We start from the raw sequence: 21,223 nt of genomic DNA on the forward strand, positions 1-21,223 counted from the left end.
CTAACTTGAGGGACCCGTGTACTTGTACTTGATCTCTTACTTCATCTATCTCTCTTAGTATATTCCCATTTATTGTGTACTCCCTATAACTGTTTGACCTCTCTAAATGCATGACTTCACACTTCTCTGTTAAATTCCATCTGTCATTTTATCGCCCACTCCACCAATCTATCTATATAATTTTGAAGATTATAGCTATCGACACTGTCGACCATTCGGCCAATATTTATGTCGTCTGCAAATTTCCCAATCGTGCCCTCTACGTTACCGTCCAAATCGTTGGAATATAACACAAACAGAAATTGTCCCAACACCTCGCCCTGTGGAAGACCACTTGAAATGACTTTGGATTTGCAAGGGCATCCATTGATCATTACCCTTTGTTTCCTGTTACTATGCCAACTTTTTATCCTGTTTGCCACATTGTCCTGTATCCCATGGGCTTTTACTTTTTGACCAATCTGCCATGTAGGATCTTCTCAAGCACCTTGCTAAAATCCATGTATACAAAATCCACCGCACTACCTTCATCAACCTTTCTTGTCACTTACTCAACAAATTCAATCAAATTTGAAAGGCAACACCTTCCTTTAACAAATCCATGTGGACTATCCTTGACTAGTCCATGCCTTTCTATGTGACTGTTAATCCTATCTCTCAGGATTGAATATACTAATTTTCCCACCACTGACCTAAGACTAACAGGCCTATAATTGTTTGGCATTTCCTTCGATCCCTTTTTAAACAATGGCGTCACGTTTGCATTTCTCGAGTCCTCCAGTATCTCTCATGCATCTAGTGAGGATTCGAAAATCATCCTCCGAGCATCTGCTATCTCCTCCATGACCATCTTTATTAGCCTAGGAAACAATCCATCTGGCCCTGGTGACTTATCAACCTTCGAGTACTTCCTCTCTCGTTATGATTTTCCCATCCGATATCTAAGTGTTCCTCCTAACCTACTATATCTGCATCATCCATTTCCTTTGTTAACACGGAGACAAAATAATCATTTAAACCCCTTCCCATAGCCTCTAAATCTATACACAAGTTCCCTTCTGGAGAGAACGATGTTTCCCGATTCACACAGACTTTCTCCCCCCCCATCGCCGTTCTCTCTGTGACTGCGATTGCCCCCATGGTCATATAATGAGTCCTTACCATTGAGATCAGCAGGGCCTCCACTTTCTCAATCTTGAAAGGCTCTTTGCCCACTTCCAGTCTTCCCCTTACCGTTCTGGACTGTAGATATTATGAGGACAAAATTGGCCTCACTTGCAATGTTCAAGTGTCACACAACTGCCTATCTTCACCAGTTGTAAAATCAGTCTCTACAATAGTAAATCTGTGATTCAAAAGTTGTGAAACATTTGCTTTTACCTGAGTATGCAGCAGAAACCAGTAGTACAGTTACTCTGAACTTTTCAAATTGAATTTTCCTTCAAATGTTTTTGTTCCTTCCTTGCAATACTGATTATTGCTGATATACCAAAGTGTCCATTCTTCTTTGTCTAGACCAGGTATTCATTTATTCAGTAAAAGAAAAATATTGCACATGCTGGATATCTGAAATTAAAACACAAAATACTGGAAAATGCAGCAAATCTGGCAGCATCTTTGGAGATAAAGACACAGAAATGTGTGTGGGGAGGAAATAAGCAATCACAGATGAGCCAGACTTTTTTCCCCCACCCACTGTCTACACCTGCATTTTCTGGCAGCAATATCTCAGCTGTGAGCAGGAGCTCTCTGAATATTTTTTAAATATTCTGCAATTGGGCAACAGCAAAGACCAGGGGATCAAATAGGGTCCGCCCTGATACATTGATTCAGTTCCATCCTGAGTTGCAACACTGGGCAAGCACCTATTTAGACTTCAGTATCATTAAGTATAATTGTCACTGATGTTGTCAATATAATATAGAGCACTAGCCTGTCATTCCATGGCTGGTGAGATAAAGTTAGAGCACGTTCTAATGGCGCTGTGGACAACATTTTGTAGCACCTTGTGGTCAGAAAATGCTCTACTGCCATTCAAATGATAGCGTCCACTTAAGCAATAAAAATTTCAATATTGCAAAATACTTCTAAAAGTCTTACATCTATCGCAATACTGTAAATGTTAAATACCACACATGTAATGACCTTCACCTTAAAGGGATCATGTAGTGAAGTAAAACAAAACTAAAACAGAACCTTACAATTCCTCTGAGAGCTTAATGCTTTTTTGTAGTGAGTAACTGGGTTGTACAAAAAAGAAGGCCCAAAGTTCAACCCAGTTCTGTTTGACAGAGGCAAGTCAACATCGATAAAAATGCAGTAATACGGAGATTTTCCGAAATAGGTGAAGATTTAACTTGAATAAATGTTTTGCAAAACCTCTTGTTGTAAACAAACTGACAAAATAGATCTGAATATTTCACTTTGAAGGCTTCAGGTATACTTCACTCTCGGCTAGATTCTGGTCTAGCTCCCAGAAACGAGAAGCCACTGAACCCACTTTTCTTTTCCATGGTGTTTAATATTTGCACTTGTCAGGATTCAATATAGTATAATCTTTTTGTTTTAGGCATTTGTGGAAAATAATCCAGTTATCAGATGGTGTCCCACTCCTGGCTGTGAAAGGGCAGTAAGACTAACCTGTCAAAGATTAGGTTCTACAATGGATCAGCTGAGTTTCCCTCTGCTCAGTGCACCAGCAGTGGATTGTGGAAAAGGACACCTCTTCTGTTGGTGAGTGCACAGAAATTTGCGTTTCAGAATTTCCTAATTATTCAGCTGCTTCATAGACATGCTTTTCTGTTGTCAGGGATTTTGGGAAAATAGCAGATGGTGCTATATCTTAGGTACCAATTTGGATGTTATGAAATGTTCGGATAAGTATATAATGTACCTTCAATCAGTCTGATCTCTGAATTCTATCAACCATTCCTTTAACCTTGGAATGCGTCTTCCATCCTGACTGTCTCTCTTCATGCATGTTCAGTGTTGATAGCTTATTACAGACCAAGTAGTATTGTAGTCGTATTGATTTCCAGCCAATAAATACATCAAATTCTATTTAATGCATGGAATTCTGGGCTTTTTGCTGCTATTATCATCTTTCCTATCAATTATGAGCATTGGCCAATTAGACCTGGGGTATTGACTGACTCTTTTTAAAAATGCACAGCGTAGCCATAATTGTTTTCTGATTACCTCTGTTCTACTCAGCCCCTTCCTTGCTGTGGTGCACCCTACTGTCTCATTTTCTCCCAGGGCTCTGCTGCTTAGCCTGTCAGCCATGCTGCAAATAATGGTAGTACAACGTGAAAATTTATCTGGAATTACTTAAGAATGTTAAGTCTGCACATGCTTGCTGTCTACGAAACCTTGCACCCTAGTTACAAAATCCTTCTTCCTGTTTCAAACTGCTCCCACAAAATTGAAGTAGACACAGTCCTAACACTTGTGTACGGTTTTAATGCTGTAATTGTACTTTGCTGCCAGTGAGGATGCTGTTGTAACTCACTTTTGCATGTCAGCTCCTGCACCTGTATGCCGAGAAATTGTGATGCTTTGACAAAGAGTCATCCAGACTCGAAACATTAGCTCCCTTCTCTCTCCACAGATGCTGACAGACCTGCTGAGATTATCCTGTATTTTCAGTTTTTGTTTCAGATCTGTGGAATTCTGTCACTTGAGTACTCTTTTCTATTTAAAATTAATTCATTTAAATCCACTGCACAATTAAGGGTATATATTAAGGGACTTGCTTATCATTGTTTCCTTTATCATTGTTAATAAAGTAGGGCAGCACGGTGGTAGAGTGGGTTAGCCCTGCTGCCTCACGGCGCTGAGGTCCCAGGTTCGACCCCGGCTCTGGGCCACTGTTCGTGTGGACTTTGCACATTCTCCCCATGTTTGCGTGGGTTTCGCCCCCACAACCCAAAGATGTGCAGAGTAGGTGGATTGGCGACGCTAATTTGCCCCTTATTTGAAAAAATGAATTGGGTACTCTAAATTTTGGGGGGAAAAACATTATTAATAAATTAGTGTCAATATGTCTTCCGGTGGCAGCCTCCATGAGTGGTCGCACATTTGGTGGCTCCTGCTCGAGGTGCGAGAACTCCATTAAATCCCACAGCCACACCAAGGCACGGGGTGGAGAAGCTGACCTCCACCCCAACAGAAACCCGCCTGCGAGCGATCAATGAAGCAAAGGCTAAAACATCTTCCCCCGTTCCCGTCTGTAACTCCGGCAAGTCTGACACCCCGAATATGGCCCCCAAGAGACTGGGCTCTAAGCCCACATGCAAGATCGCCTCTATGGTGCTGAAGAACGATCTCCAAAATTTCTCCAACTTCAGACAGGACCCGAATATATGTATGTGATTCTCTGGGTCCCTCCCACACAGCTCACAAATATCCTCCACCCCCTCAAACAGCCGGCGCATCCTTGACTTTGTCAGGTCCGCTCTGTGTACTACCTTTAACTGTATTAGCCCCAGCCTCACACAGGAGGTTGAGGCTGTCATCCTCCACAGCACCTCACACCACAACCCCTCCTCCAGCGTCTTCCCCGGCTCCTCCTTCCACTTGACCTTCACACTCCCAAGATGCCTTACCTCCTTCCAAACCTCTCCCAAAGATCGCCCAGATGACCCCAACCCCATCACTGACAACACTCCCTCCAACAATGAGGAGGATGGCGCTACCGGAAAGGTTGGAAAAAAATTATTTGCAAATTCTCACACCTGCATGAACCTGAAATCCTTCCCACGCGGGACCCAAACTTCTCTTCCAAATCCTCCAAACTTGACCACTGCCCTTCCAAAAACAAGTCCTTTATTTCCAACATCCCTCGCTCCCCCCATCCCCGAAACCTCTTATCTAGCCTCCCTGGCTCAAATACATGGTTCCCTCGGATCGACATCAACTTTGACGATTCCCCCAAACTAAAGTGCTGCTGAAATTACCTCCATGTTTTCATTGTGGCTACCACCACAGGACTCCCCAAGAACTTCCGTGGGGCAACCTTGACTCCTTGCAAGAGCCTGCCTCCATCCTCACCCTCAAAGCCTCTGTCTCCCTGCTCCTAGGGATAACTCCCCTGCTTTTTTTTAAAATAGTCCCATAGAATCTTTTACAGGCACCCAATGAGACAGAGAAGGTCTCAGCTTAACATCTCATCCGTAAGATGGCACCTCCAATGGTGCAGTGTCCCTTGCACCGGAGTGTCAGAATTGTTTTTTGTGCTGAAGTCCTGGAGTGGATATCAGAATTCACTTCACATTGATACGATCACCATAATAGAGACTGATGACATTTGAACTTCCAGTTGCTAGCTGAAAGAATGTTGTGGCAATTCATTTTTTCCAATTAAGGGGCAATTTAGCGTGGCCAATCCACATACCCTGCACATCTTTTGGGTTGTGGGGGCTAAACCCACGCATACACGAGGAGAATGTGCAAACTCCACACAGACTGACCCAGAGCCGGGGTCGAATCTGGGACCTCGGCGCCGTGAGGCAGCGCTGCTAACCACCGTGCCACCTTGTTGCCCTTTTGCTTTTTGATACTTTAATTCATTTGTAATTGATTTGTTCAGGAATCCCTGCTGCAGAGACCAGTGAATGTGCTTAATCAACTTTATGCAGTGTAGCTATTCCATACTTCTGAATAACAGCATCCCAGAGAGAGAAAAGGTTCTACTCCATTTCCAATCTGTGTTCCATTAAGCCACCAATTGGAGGCGGTAGCATTTCTAATACAGGGGAAAGATTTTAAGAGATGAATGTCATAGTATTTCTTTCCTCCTCCTAGCAGCTAGTTGAGGAGCATTGCTAATGGCCTGGAAATGCCACATCTTCATCGGTTAATAATTTTGACTAATTGGTTAAAATAAAGAGTATAAAAAGGCAAATAGAGGGAAAATGTGTGCAAAATACCTCTAGGAAATGCATTTTACCTGCTCTGCACTGCAAATCTCTCTTTCCCTTCTCACAGTTTGCTACCTGTATATGCCCTATGCTCTCTAGTCTCCTGCAGAAAAGGTAGGCAAATGACATCTCAAATCAAATATACAAACCCAGCTGTTAACTTTAAACCAGTACTGCATTTCTTGTTTCTTGACTATCTCCCCTCCACTCAGTTGGTTCCTTCCAGTACCCTAACTTAGATCAGAATCCGCCTGAAATATTGATGTAAAGGACGCTTCATTCTATTACTTGGTGCACTGCCATAATGCAACACTGCATCACTGGGCTACCAACCTCCTAAATCTTTAGATCCAAATGAATTTGTAACTGCAAATATTTTATGCATGAGTATATCAGCTGACGTATTTTAGGATGTTCATGTATTATTTCCCATAGGGAGTGTCTGGGAGAAGCCCATGAACCCTGTGATTGTCAAACATGGAAAAATTGGCTACAGAAGATTACAGAAATGAAACCAGAAGAACGTAAGATTGTTGATTCATTTTCTTTTCTGATTTTTTTGGAGATACTTCAACATTTCTGTAGCTAGTTACATTGCTGAAATGTTAACATTTCACCATATGCCTCTCTATCTCTCCCCTTCCTCGACCCAGTCCATGCTTTTGTTGGGCTCCCAATTGCTTCCACATTAAAGTTTCTTCTTTTGTGGTTTATTGTATTGTGGTTTGGTTACTTCCACTCGGTGGTGTGGGGGGGTGGAACAATGCACTTTATGACAAAATGTTTAACAGAAAATTTGTGTCTCGTCTCCTCCCACAAATATATTCTATCAAAATGCTTTGTATGTTTGAACAACTGTTGAACTTCCTCCTTCGTCTTCTCTTTGACTGAAAATAATCCGAGTATTTTAAATTGTCTCTTCTAGCTTTACATTCCTGGCACCATCCCTTAAAATTTGAACTATGCACTCTGGCTGTAATGCCCTTACTATAATGGGGGAGGTCATACAACACAGTGGGACCTAAATAATGCTTTGTACAAATTCAACTTTACTTCCGTTCTTTGGGATTTGGTGCCCAGGTTTATGAAAAGCAAAATGCTGTTTTTTGTTTTATCCACCTGATTATTTTGTAGGAAATTCACATTTATGATAGCCAACCTGCAGTTGATTATCTGTCAATGTTTTAAACTCCGCAAACGCATGACAGTAGCCTGGATGAATTTGAATCTTAATTATTCTTGAGCCCTCACTGACATTTCCCATGGCAACATAATTAAGATTAGGAAATTTCATGTTGTAATGGCCTAAAATATATATGTAACATAACTTTCTGCAATGTTCAATGTTTCAAGTGGTTAGAGATAGTAATCAAAGTTGATAATTGCTTCTTTTATTTTGCAAACTATACTCTGTTGTGATAATAGTTGCTGGTGTAAATGAAGCATTTGAAGATGCTGCCAACTGTCTATGGTTGTTGTCTAACTCTAAACCATGCGCCAACTGCAAATCTCCAATTCAAAAGAATGAGGGCTGCAATCACATGCAATGTGCCAAGGTAAGCAATGTAAAATGACACAGAGAAATTGCTCTGCTCAATCTAAGCAATGTTTCACACCATGCATGTTGGGCAAATGTTGGGGAAAAAGTACCGAAAGATGTGCTTGTTAGGTGAATTGGACATTCTGAATTCTCCGTCTGTGTACCCGAACAGGCACCGGAGTGGGGCGACCAGGGGATTTTCACAGTAACTTCATTGCAGTGTTAATGTAAGCCTACTTGTGACAATAATAAAGATTATTATTATGTTAACACTTTTGTGTTTATGCGGACATCAAAGTATATTGTGAGATTTTATTCAATTATCTGTTTAATCTGACAAAATGATTGGCATATTTCATTTCAAGCACAAGTCCTTAAATTGGCTTTTTGTAACAAAAATAGTTAATACAATTAAACAAATAAGCAAATTCGTCATAATTTCCACACTGGACGCCATGTTCAGCTCCTCATTTATGGTCCTTCAAAACAAATTTCTGCTCACTGTTTATTTATTTTCCTTTTCATTTGTTTCCCCATTTTGCCAGAGTTACTCCATGTTTTTACTCAAAATAATATTGCCTGATATCACAGAATCAAATATTTTTCCTTGCATTTAGTTGCAGATTCCCATAAATAAATTGGCTTTGTGCCAAATAGGTAGGCCATTACCTATTTAGTGCCTAATTAAATGTAGCAACTTCATTGTCAAGTAGTTTTTGGAATATATCATGCGCAACCATGGTTGGATAGGCATCTCTCTGTTCATGCAGCAGTGTTGCTGAATAGGATATTGTGTTTAATTATACTAACTTATCTAGACACGTGAATTGATGGATGCCCCTAGCTAAGGTAGCACAGTCACTGATCATATGTGAACCTTTTGGAGAGCATGAAATGCTTATAAGTTGAGCGCAGACCCATACTGAATGAGTTGTACTAAAAACTTTCAGTTTGTCATAATTTTTCTGTGAATTTGCTTTGAAATTTATCCTGATAATTTCTCATTGTATTTAATTACATTTAATTTTGAGAGAGCATTGCACGTTACTGGTTCTTCATCCGAATTCTGAACCTTGAAATTTGATGCCAGAAGTCCGAATAAATAAGTGCACAGTGTTTTTGCTTTTGGGTTATGCATGAGGTTTTTTAAAAAGATAATTTGTAATGCCACATTAAAGCCTGTAGAAGTAATATTGTGGCAGGTGTACATTGAAAGTCATTGACTGTGTTATTCATAAGGAATTATTTAAATTTGATATTCAGTATATTTAATGAAGCACCTGTTTTTTTCATGCATATGGTTACATTGCTTCTTTGATAAGTTTGCAGAAATATTTGATGTTTAAGAGTGGGATGAGGAAAAATCCAAGGTTGCTGTCTTTCTCCACAGTGCAAATATGATTTTTGTTGGATTTGTTTGGAAGAATGGAAAAAGCACAGCTCATCCACTGGAGGCTATTATAGATGCACTCGATATGAAGTCATCCAACAGGTTGAAGAACAGTCCAAGGAAATGACAGCTGAGGTACGCATTTAAGTGGGAAATAAAATGAATGCTTTAATGGTTTCAGTATACCTCTTATTGTGATTGTCTCCTTCTAGATTCTGTGGTTTGTTCTTGTCTTCCAAGACTTCTTCATTCTTCTTTGCTTAGTCATGTGTTAAGTAAGGACATGGGGTGATGGGGCTCATGAAGGAATAGAGAAACATTGTGATAATAGTTTTCCAACATAGTATGGTAGACTAAATATGCTTTTTATAAAGATGCACAATCCAAAATGGATCATAGGTAAAATCTTAAACTTTTCAATTATTATTTTCTTTTAAATTTGATGTTTTAGCTTGTCCTTTTAACTTTTTAATTTCTCTTAACTTTGGATTTAATATTGAATAATTCTTTTAAAATTTATCTCAATCTTTTTCAGTAGACATTGTATACATTTTCTGAACCGATTCCTGAGATTTTTTAAGTCAGAAAATATATCTTCTGTTTCAGGCTGAGAAAAAGCACAAGAAATTTCAGGAACTTGACAGATTTATGCACTACTACACAAGATTTAAAAACCACGAGCATAGTTATAAGGTATGTTACGGAAAGAATACTTTTATTTTAGAACTGCCAACTTTGAATCGAATAAAAATAGGCCCTTTTTGTCATTTATTAGTTAGAGCAACGTCTTCTGAAAACTGCCAAAGAAAAGATGGAACAACTGAGCAGGGCTCTAAAAGGAGGTAGGTGAAATAAAGTCAATAATTTAAATAGTCTATAAAGACAACTGCTACTGTTTAGTGATTGCCAACCTGATATACAGACCGTTGCAAAACACCAGCCTGGAAGGAGTTATTAAGCAAATTGTTTTATTTTATAACATTTTACAGCACAAAAGGTAACTTTCTGACCTATAAAGCCTATGGCTGCTTTCTGAAAGAGCAGTTTACTGAGCAGACCATTGTCCTTATTCTTTCCTCAAAATCTTCAATCTGCACCCACTTCCTGTCTACAAAACCTTGAAATGGTCCTGTTGTAATGTTTTCATCGTGGTGTCACATTTTTGTTACACTTTGGTAACAATTTTTTGTTGTTCCGAATTCCTGTGGTCACATTTATAATGCAAACTGAGTATGTAAACTCGTCACACTGTAATTATATCCTCCTGTTCGTGGTGATCCAGTCTCATCTCAATTTTGAGTCATTCAGCTCTTCAGTCTATGCTGCAGGGAAATTCTTATGTTTCAACTCCCTCTGCTTCCTACATCCTAGATAACTGCACATTTTGTTGTTTAAAACATAAAATCTAAGTTTGGTTTTTTAAAACATTTTTAAACAACTTTATTGTGGAATTTGAATTGCATCTGGAGCCCATAATCCAAATATTCTCTTTTCACTACTTCATCTGTAGGCTACGTTTAATCTTGGCTGTCTTAGTGTAACACTGCAGAAGATTGACCAGTATCCTTTGATTTTTTTTAAATTTTAAAAGCTATTTGCTATTGAACATTTTGCTTCCACGCTGTTTTTGATGTGGCATTCTAGGAATCTGCCATGCTCTGGATTTTAAAAAATCCCCCATCTTTTCCCTTAATTCTTTCAGTGGTCAAATTTATATTCTGTGGTTACGAATGTGCCAGACCATAACTTTTATCTATTTACCTTATTAAGTCCTTTGTAATTATGAGCAATTATCAGATCTCTTGTTAACTTTTAGTTTGATTGAAAAGATTTCCTCATGTCTCTCATCTGTCCTCCAAACTGAAGACATTTTTAACTGGTGTCGCTAAAGTAAATATTTTCTGTGTTTGCTGTATGTCCTGAAGCTTGTGAAACTGAACACACTGTTTCACTGTAGCCTACCCAATGATTTGTTCAAGTTTATAATTACCTCTGTCTTTATATTATCTCTACGTTTTTAAATATATTTTGATTAAAGTTGTCAATCCACGCCCCCCAAAGCAACTGACGATGGTTAATTCCCTGAAATAAGTAATAATAGGTCGCCACCTCCGGTAGAACACATCAACTGATCCCCTCATCATGCACATAACCTTCTCTAGGTATAAAAATTCCATTACATCCCCTAACAGGCCAGGGCAGTTGGTGAGGCTGGGAACCTCCACCTCAGCAGGACTTGCCTCCAGCCGATCAACGCGATGAAGGGAAGGATATCTGCCTCCGTCCCGTCTGCAGCCCTGGCAAGTTTGACAACCAAATATGGCAACCAAAGGACAGGGTTCCAGTTCGATATTGAAAATGTCCAACATGGTGCTAAAGAAGGAGACCCAAAATCTCACAAGGTTGGGGCAGGACCAGTACATGTGCATGTGGTTGGCTGGGCCCCCAGAACACCGCTCATACCTATCGTCCACCTCCGGGGGCGGGAAAACTACTCAACCTCTCCTTGAACACTACCTTAAGCTGGATCAAGCCCAGCCTCACACATGAGGACGTGAAGTTCACTCTGCGAAGGGCCTCACTCCACACTTCATCAGCTACTGCAGACCCCCCTCCCCCACTTCGTATTCACTCCAGCCACTGAGCTTACTTCTTCCGATAGGATCCGCCCATAGATTCCAGACTTATTAATCTCCTCCAACCCCGCAAATAAAAGGATCCTCTCCGTTAGCAATGTCGGTGGTGCCTCTGGGAAAGTGTTCTGCACTGAATTCCGAACCTGGAGATGCCTAAATGAGTTCAACCCCGTTAATTCCTCTAAGCTGGTGAATCGCCTTGCCAAAGAAAAGTCTCCTATTTTCTCTGACCCCTTCCTTCCCTGCACCCCGAACATGGCATCCAGTATCGCCAAGCAGGTGGTTAGTACAAATAGGGGCCAACTTCAACAAAGACCCCAGCCTAAATGCTGTCTGAATTGCCTCCATATCCTTAAAATGGATACAACCACCGGACTCACAGAATAACCTGTTGGCAAAAATGGGAGCAAAGCTGTCCATATTGTCTCTATTTATAAAATAGAATATTTTTATCAACCTGTTCTCTCAATTTTGATGGTGTGTATCCTGTTATGATCTCCATGGAGGCAGATAACTTTTTAAAGAAATTCAAACTTTTATTTGATAGCTCAAAGGATAACGCAGCAAGGTTTCACATTCACTTTTTTTGGGAACTGTTTTTATTAAATTTTTAGTATTTTGTACAAAATTACAAAACAGACTAACTCCAAATAAATCCCCAACACAACCTTCCAACCCGTGAAATACAAAAAAAGAAAATAAGCCCCCCCTCCCACTTAGTCATTCCCCAACAGCCAACAGCGGCCAACTCTGAAATGCAATGTGAACGGCTTCCACCTCCGCCCCTCAGTATATTTGACCTTCTCGTGGTGCAAAAACTCCCATCAAATCCCCAAGCACGCGCCGGTGTTGCCAACCTGCAGCCCAACAGGATCCGCCACCGCGCCTCCAAGAGGCGAAAGCTAGGACATCCTCCCTCACACCTGTCCACAGCTCCAGCACATCCGAAACCCCCAAAATAGCCACCAAAGGGCAAGGCTCTAACCCAATATTTAGGATCGCTGATATGGTGTTAATAAAGGAAATCCAGAAGCTTAGAACAGGACCAAATCAGTATACTGGCCTCCTCCAACCCCAAACAGGAGAGAGTCCTCTCCACTAAGGATGATGGTAGCACCACCAGGAAATCAAAAAAAAAAACCCGAACAAAGTTCTGCACCTGGAGGTACCTAAATATGTCTGAGCCTAATGGCCCAAATTTCTCCTGCAGCTCCTCCAGGCTGGCAAACTACCCCTTCAAGAATGAATCACCAACTTTCTTCAGCCCTTTCGCTCTCCATGCACCAAATGTGGCATCCAGCCTTGCCGGCTCAAGTAGGTGGTTGGCACAAATGGGAGCCAACCTTGAAGCTGCCCCCAACTTAATATGCTGCTGGAGTTGCTTCCATATTTTTAGTGTGGACACAACCACTGGGTTCGCTGAGTACCTTGCCGGTGCCAATGGAAGTGGCGCTGTTACCAGTGCCCCAAACCTGTCCACCTACATGACCCTGACTCCATCTGAACCCAGAGACCACGCAGGTACCTGCATCATCCCAACACCGCCTCCGCGTTGGTCACCCAATAATGGGGCAGCAAAGTTTGCAGCGCTAGACCCTGTGTTTTCATCTGGAGGACTTCCTTCTGAATCCTCGGGGCCTTACCCGCCCAAATAATCAAGAAGTAAGCTGCTCAACCCTTCAGAAAAACAACTTAGGAAGGAACACTGTAAGGCACTTAAATACAAATACAAATCTCTGCAGGGTGTTCATCTTAACCGACTGAACCTGGCCCGCCAACAATAACGAGATTAGCTCACCTCGGCAAGTCTGTCTTAACTCTACCCACCACGCTCGTATAATTCAGCCTCTGAAGGCGTGCCCAACCCATCGCCACCTGGACCACTAAGTATCGAAAACTATTCCCTGCCAATTGAAACGGCAACACTCCTAATTCCACCCCGATGCATTTACCATAAAGTACTCATTCTTCCCTATGTTCAACTTGTAACCGGAGAAGGCACCAAAGCTCTGCAAAATACCCACAATATTTCCTATAGACACCCCAGGGTCCCTAACGTACAGCAATAAATCATCTGCATATAACGACACCCAATGTTCCACACCACCTCTAATGATCTCCTGCCATGCATTTGAGGCCCTCAAAGCATAGCCAACGGCTCAATTGCCAACGCAAACAACAAGGGAGACATCCTGCCTCGTACCCCGATGCAATCGATACCCCTGGGCTCATGATGCTGGTGCAAATGCTAGAAAATGGGGCTGCATACAGTAACTGCACCCACGACACAAACGCATGTCCAAACCCCAAACTACTTCTTCATGCAATAAGGTACCACCACTCCACCCGGTCGAACGGCTTCTGCGTCTAATGATGGAATTATCTCCAGTGCCGGCCTGGCCGTGGGGGTGGGCACCACATTCAACGACAACTTCCACTCCTTCACGAACCCCGTCAGATATTCCCTCACTACCTCTGGGAGACAAGGCTCCAACTTTAATGCCAATACCTTGGCATCTACATTTAACAGGGAGATCCGGGGAATTTGTGGGGTCCTTATCCTTTTTCAGGAGCAGTGAGATGACGGCTGCTCCAACATCTCTGGGAGGGGCTGCCCCAACATCTGTGGGAGGGCACACAGCACCAAAGAGTACCTATACATGTCCAGCAAGAACGGACCCAACTGATCCGAAAACTTACAGAACTAGGGGTAATAGTTTGAGGATCAGGGGTAAACCTTTTAGTACTAAGGTGAGGAGAAATATTTTCACCCGGAGAGTGGTGAATCTGTGGAATTCGCTAACACAGAAAGTAGTTGAGGCCAAAACGTTGTGTGATTTCAAGAAAGAATTAGATATAGCTCCTGGGGCTAAAGGGATCAAGGGATATGGGGGGGAAGACGTGATCAGATTATTGAACTTGATGATCAGCCATGATCATAATGAATGACGGAGCAGGCTCAAAGGGTCGAATGGCCTCCTATTTTCTATTTACCTTTCAAAATTCCACAGGGAACCCACCTGACCCTGGTGCCTTCCCTGCCTCCATGTGCTTCAACGCTGCCTTAATCGCCTCTATGCCGAATGGCGCCTCCAGCTCCTCCCACGAATCCTCCCCCACCATGGGAAACTCCAAACCCCACCCCTCTTCCCCCCCCAAGGAACTCTGCCAATCCTCGTTCATCCTCTGGCAGCTCCGACCTATATAACCTCTCTTAAAAGGCCCGAAACACTCCATTCACCTTATCCGGGGCGGAGACCAGCCTACCCTCCAAATCCCTAACCTGGACAACCTCCCTGGCTGCCTCCTGCCACCTTAATTGGTGAGGCTGGCCTTTTCCCCATATTCATACACCGCCCCTTTTACCCACCTCAATTGCCGCACCGCCCTGTCTGTTGACAACAAGTCAAGCTGCATTTACAGTTTTTCCCTGCATGTCGAAGGCTCCGGGGGTGCATCCCTCGCAAACCTACAATCCACCTCTGGAATCTCACCCATCAGTTTTGGTCACTCCTCCCTCGCCTCCCCGTCCACGCGTGCCTTAAATGCGATGATCTCTCCCCTGACCACCACATTCAGAGCCTCCCACAAAATTGAGAGCGACCTCCCCATTATCATTAGGTTTTACAGATCCCTGTATGGTCCTCAATCGTCGCTCAGAACCCCAAATCCAATAACAGCCCTAATTCTACCCGCCACCCCCACGGCGCTCTCGACCAACCGCCAAGACCAGGTCCATCCAATGTGGGGCATAATCGGAAATAACCACTGGCAAGTACTCAGCCTTCCTCACCCCAGCGAGAAGAGTCCAACTCAAAATAATCAATCCTCGAATAAGTCTTGTATACCGAAGAAAAATGGAAACTCCTTCTCCCCAGGGTGCGTAAACTTCCAACGGGTCTGCCCCGTCTCCTCCATAAATACAGCCAATACCTTCGCCACCCCAACCAGGAGCAAAGATTTCAGCCTGGAGCGATCCACCTTCGGGTCCAAGTTTAAATCACCCCCCAAAATCAATTGGTGGGAATCCAAATCCGGCACTGTAGCCAGCAGTTCATCATCCCAATTCCGGGCATACACATTCACTAGAACCATCGACTTCCCCTCTAATGCCCCAACCACCATCACGTACCGTCCACCCTGATCAGTTATAACCCACTCCACATGGAAACAAACTCTCCTATTATTTAAGTTCACCAGCCCCGGGCCGGACTATCAAAGCCCAGCTGAAACACCTGGCTCCCCCAGGATTTCCGGAGCCTAGTCTGGTCCCTTTAAAATTCACCACGTTAGCTCCCAGACTCTTGTAATGTGCAAAAACCCTTTCCCCTCCATCCCCCCCCCCCCCTTTTACTGGTTCCCCCAGGCCTCGCGTGTTCCAGGGGATTAACCTTGTCAGATCATCTCAACCCCCACCTTGGGTCAGCCATTACTACCATGATGCATCATACCTTCACCACCAGTTCCTCGGCCCCAAGCCCACTGCCTGCCCTAGCCAATGGGTGAGATAAAGAAAATCCCCTGGTCATGTTGCCCCCCACCCCCGACAAACTGCCTGCTGACTCATCTAACCCCCTCCCAAACAGACTGATGCGACCATCAGTTCACTCAAGGACTCGTGTCGGAATAAAACAGTGGTTTTAATCAACTGTCAACTTTGCCTGCCTGCGACTGGTACATAGTCCCACAGGCCAGCTACTCTTATACTCCTTCAAAGGGGCGGAGCCATGGGCAGAGCCTGTACATGCTCCAACATCTCCTCCTGTGGATGAAGCCATACAATGGCCCACAGATAAAAGATGTGCAGGTTAGGTGGATTGGCCATGATAAATTGCCCTTAGTGTCCAAAATTGCCCTTAGTGTTGGGTGGGATTACTGGATTACGGGGATAGGGTGGAGGTGTTGATCTTGGGTAGGGTGCTCTTTCCAAGAGCCGGAGCAGACTCGATGGGCCGAATGGCCTCCTGCACTGTAAATTCTATGATAATCTATGATAAAACCCACAGGGTTAATCACATAGACCATAACTGGTGAATTAACTGTATTTACAAACATAGAACATAACTGGTGAATTAACTGTATTTACATTCACCCCCTGTATAAAAAAAAAAATAAAAAAAATAAAGTCCGGCGGGGGTGATGGGTCACAAGTTCAGCCGGTCCGGCGCTCGGATCGTACGCTGCGGCCGCAGAAGCACTGGTGTTGCAGCCGCTTCAGGTGGCTGGGGAAGTGGGTCCGGTGCAGCCCCAGGGGTGGACTCTGGGAGCGGCTCTTCCTGAGCTTCATTCCTGCGGACTGGTGTGCCGGGTGGAAGGGAGTGCGGGAGCCAAATGGGCGTGGGGGCGCTGGGCATGGGAGAAAGAGCGGGGTACAGCGCGGGGGGTACTGTGAACGTAGTGGTGGCGGAGCCTGCGGGCGCAAGGTCTCAGAGGGAGACAGTATCCTATCGACCATCGGGGTGCTCAACATATGCGTAGTGCCGGTTTGAGTGCAGGAGCTGGACCCTCTCTACCAGGGGATCGGACTTATGGGTCCGAACGTGTTTCCGGAGGACAACCGGACCCGGTGTCATCAGCCAGGGTGGGAGCGAGGCCCCTGAGATAGTCCCCTTAGGGAAAATAAACAAGCAGTCATGAGGAGTCTGGTTTGTGGCAGTGCAAAGGAGGGACCTAATAGCATGGAGTGCATCGGGGAGGACTTCCTGCCAGTAGGAAACCGGGAGATTCTGGACCGTAGGGTCAGTAGGATGGTCTTCCAGACCGTTGCGTTCTCCCTCGCCACCTGTCCATTTCCCCGGGGGTTGTAACTGGTAGTCCTGCTCGAGGCGATGCCTTTACTGAGCAGGTACTGACGCAGTTCGTCGCTCATGAATGACGAGCCCCTGTCGCTGTGGACGTAGTTGGGGAAACCAAACTGGGTGAAGACACTGTGCAGGGCTCTGATAACAGGTTGTCATATTGGGGCACGGGGTGGCAAACGAGAAATGGGAGAACTCATCAATAATGTTTAGAAAGTAGGTATTGCAATTATTCGAGAGGAGGGGCCCTTTGAAATCGATACTGAGGCGTTCAAAGGGCCGGGACGCCTTCACCAGGTGGGCCTTATCTGGTCAATAGAAGTGCGGTTTGGAGAAATCGGTGGAGGTTGGCGTCGTGGTCCTGCTGATCATGGCTGCAGATGGTGACGTTGTCCAAATACGAAAATGTGACCCGCAGCCCGTACTGGTCCACCATTCGGTCCATTGCTCGTTGGAATACCGAAACGCCGTTCATGACGCCAAAAGGGACCCGGAGGAAATGAAAAAGGCGGCCGTCAGCCTCAAACGGCGTGTAGTGGCGATCCTCCGGACGGATTAGGAGCTGGTGGTATGCAGACTTCAGATCCACCGTGGAGAACACGCGGTAGTGAGCGATCTGATTGACCATGTCTGCAATCCAGGGAAGGGGGTACGCATCAAGTTGCGTAAACCGGTTAATGGTCTGGCTGTACTCAGCAAGCATCCGGAGCTTCTCCCCGTCTTGATGACCACCACCTGAGCTCGCCAGGGGCTATTGCTGGCCTCTATGACTCCTTCCCACAAGAGACCTCAGACTTAATAAATATTCTGTCCTGCATGCTATATCGCCTGCTGCGAGTAGCTACTGGCTTGCAATCAGCAGTGAAGAGGGAAGGAGGGTCGACTTTCAGAGTGGCTAGGCTGCACACAGTGAGTGGGGGCAGGGGTCCGCCAAAGCTAAGCGTCAGGCTCTTGAGATTACATTGAAAATCAAGCCCTAAAGGGAGGGGGGTGCAGAGGACTGGGAGCACGTACAGCTGGAAATTAGTGTACTCAGCGCCCTGTACCGCTACGGTTACCATAGTGCGCCCTCTGATTTGTACCGAGTGCGACCCGGAGGCGAGGGAAATTGATTGTTGCGCCGGGAATATCGGGAGCGAGCAGCAGCTTACCAGATCCGGGTGGATGAAACTTTCGGTGCTCCCGGAGTCGAACAGGCAAGGTGTCTCGAACCCATTAACCCAGACGGCCATCATTGAGCTCTTGAGGTGCTTGGGTCGCGACTGGTCCAAGGTGACTGCGCTGAGTTGAGGGTAACCGGCGGCGTGGTCGGCTGTGCTGGGGCGGCCCCCCGGTGACTGTCCGAGCAGGTCGGACGCGTCGAGCAGCGTAGCAGATGGCATCCAAGATGGCAGCCCCCGGTGATCAAGAGTGGCGGGCGTCGAGGAAGATGGCGTCCAAGATGGCGGCCCCCATGGATTGCACGTCGCCGGCCGCGTGGGGGAGGATGGCCAAAATGGCGGCCCCCGTGAGTCGCATGTGCTGTGCGGAGTCAGAGTCGGCAGGCACGCTGCCATATTGCGAGGTCTGCGGGCCTGAGAGCCGGTAGTCCGAGTCTGAGAGTTTGCGTGCTTAGGCTTGACGAGGCAGACCTTGGTGAAGTGCCCTTTTCGGCAGCAACTGTTGCAGTGCACGTTGCGGGCCGGGCAGTGCTGTCGAGGGTGTTGAGGCTGGCCGCACAAATAACAAGGCAACCCCCCATGATGAGCGGGTGGGTGCGCAGCACAGGCCTGGTGTAGTCTCTGGTCGGGAGCCCACGAGGGGGTCGAGTGTTCGGCCGGAAATACAGTGAGGCTCTGGAAAGTGACCTCCAGTGAAGTCGCCAGTTTCACCATCTCGTCCAGGTCCTGGGCCCCTTTCTTGAGCAGTCGCTGCCGCACGTAATTTGATCTGACCCCCGCAACGTAGATGTCTCGGGCGGCGAGCTCCATGGGCTGAGTGGCTGTAACGCCCTGATAGTTGCAGTTGCGCGCGAGGGCTTTGAGGTCATGCAGAAAGTCGTCAAGTGACTCCCCGGGGCGTTGGCGTCGAGTAGTGAGAATATGTCGCGCATAGACCTCGTTCACAGGCCGCACGTAGATGCGCTCGAGGATTGCGAGAGCGGTGGTATACGACATGGCCTCTTCAATTTGCACAGAAATGTGGTGACTCACTCATGTGTGGAGGAGACTCAATTTTTGTTCGTCCGTGACGCATGGCGTCGACGACGTGGCAAGGTAGGCCTTGAAACACCGCAGCCAGTGTGAAAAAATTTCCTTCGCCTCCGCGGCCTGTGGATCGAGCTCCAGTCTGTCAGGTTTGAGGGCTGACTCCATAATCGTTTTTGTTCAGATAGTTAATTCAATTGATGCGACCATCAATTCACTCAAGGACTCCTGTCGGAGTAAAATAGTGGTTTTAATGAACTATCAACTTTGCCTGCCTGCGACTGGTACATACTGAGGACAGTCCCACAGGCCAGCTACTCTTTTACTCCTTCAAAGGGGTGGGGCCATGGGCGGACCCCGTGCATGCTCCAACATCCTCCAACATCTCCCCCTGTGGGTGAAGCCATACAATGGCCCACAGATACAACCCACAGGGTTAATAACAGAGAACATAACTGGTGAATTAACTGTATTTACAAACAGAACATAACTGATGAATTAACTGTATTTACATTCACCGCACAGACATTCTAGACTTATCGAGCCTTGTCAAACTGGCTCCTCCCCCACATCACTTGCCTTCCTTTTAGTGCTATCCAGGTCCCACCCACCCCAGGTCCAGCTCAAAAACAATCAAAGCAAAGGCCAACAACTCTATCCTTCAAGCCTATCCCCCCCCCCTTGTCCAAATTTCAACATAATAATCATCTTTATTGTCACAAGTAGGCTTACATTAACACTGCAATTAAGTTATTGTGAAAAGCCCCTAGTCGCCACATTCGAGTGCCTGTACGGCTACACAGAGGGAGAATTCAAAATGTCCAAATTACCAAACAGCACGTCTTTCAGGACTTGTGGGAGGATACCGGAGCACCCGGAGGAAACCCACGGAGAACGTGCAGACTCCATATAGACAGTGATCCAAGCCGGGAATCGAACCTGGGACCCTGGAGCTGTGAAGCAACAGTGTGACCCACTGTGCTACCGTGCTGCCCATGCTACCATGCTGTCCAACATCCTTACTATGCTTCTCTTTCTCTCCAATTTCCATATTTATCCTCCTGCTGTACCATCCCCCATGACACTGGCTTCCAGAAAAAATCCCCTCACCAATCTCTCAAGAAAAACAAGAGCAAAGACATAACACTAGGCGTCCTCAAACCAATCACAGTCCTTTGTCCTTGATGAAGGCCTCAGCCTGCTCGGGCTTGTCAAAATAGTGACCCTTCAAGTCCAGCGTGACTCTCAGCCTCGCTGGGTACACTACTCCAAACCGCACACTTTTATTGCACAGCCTTCCCTTTATTGAAGGCCACCCTCCGCTTCACCAGTTTCATACCAATGTCCTGATAGATGTGCGCAGTGTCCCCGACCCAGTCAATATGCCAATTCTTCTTGGCCCACGCCTGGACCCATTCCTTCCTCTGGTGACTGGGAAATTGGGCAATCACTGTCCACGGCGGCTCGTTCGGTCGCCGGTTCTGCCGCAGAGCCTGATGCGCCCTGTCCAATTCAGGAGCGGAGAACACTTAATCTCCTCCCACCGATCGAGAGAACATTTCTGAAAAGTACTCTGTTGGTCTCGGGCCCTCCACTCCCTCCGGCAAGCACCCCTGAGATTCATGCGCCTCGATCTGTTCTCCAGATCTTCAACTTTAGCCTTCAGGCCCTTATTCCTGTCCGCATGAGCAGCATCTCGGCTTCCAACGAGACAAGCTCGTTGGAAACAAGTTCGTGCCTCGACAAGGCCTC

The 21,223-nt window shown here is 45.5% G+C and overlaps 1 protein-coding gene across 1 annotated transcript in view; it reads left to right on the forward strand.

Moving 5' to 3' along the window:
* The window catches only part of LOC140424965 (ankyrin repeat and IBR domain-containing protein 1-like), a 120,958-nt gene that overhangs the window by 38,869 nt on the left and 60,866 nt on the right, over nt 1-21,223 (forward strand). Inside the window, exons 7-12 of the mRNA XM_072508699.1 lie at nt 2,570-2,733; nt 6,357-6,445; nt 7,347-7,477; nt 8,852-8,986; nt 9,458-9,544; nt 9,627-9,693. Of these exons, the coding sequence (XP_072364800.1) occupies nt 2,570-2,733; nt 6,357-6,445; nt 7,347-7,477; nt 8,852-8,986; nt 9,458-9,544; nt 9,627-9,693 (673 nt within the window). The remainder of the gene's footprint in view (nt 1-2,569; nt 2,734-6,356; nt 6,446-7,346; nt 7,478-8,851; nt 8,987-9,457; nt 9,545-9,626; nt 9,694-21,223) is intronic.

Source organism: Scyliorhinus torazame, chromosome 6, assembly GCF_047496885.1.
Source record: "Scyliorhinus torazame isolate Kashiwa2021f chromosome 6, sScyTor2.1, whole genome shotgun sequence".
NCBI classification, from domain to species: domain Eukaryota; kingdom Metazoa; phylum Chordata; class Chondrichthyes; order Carcharhiniformes; family Scyliorhinidae; genus Scyliorhinus; species Scyliorhinus torazame.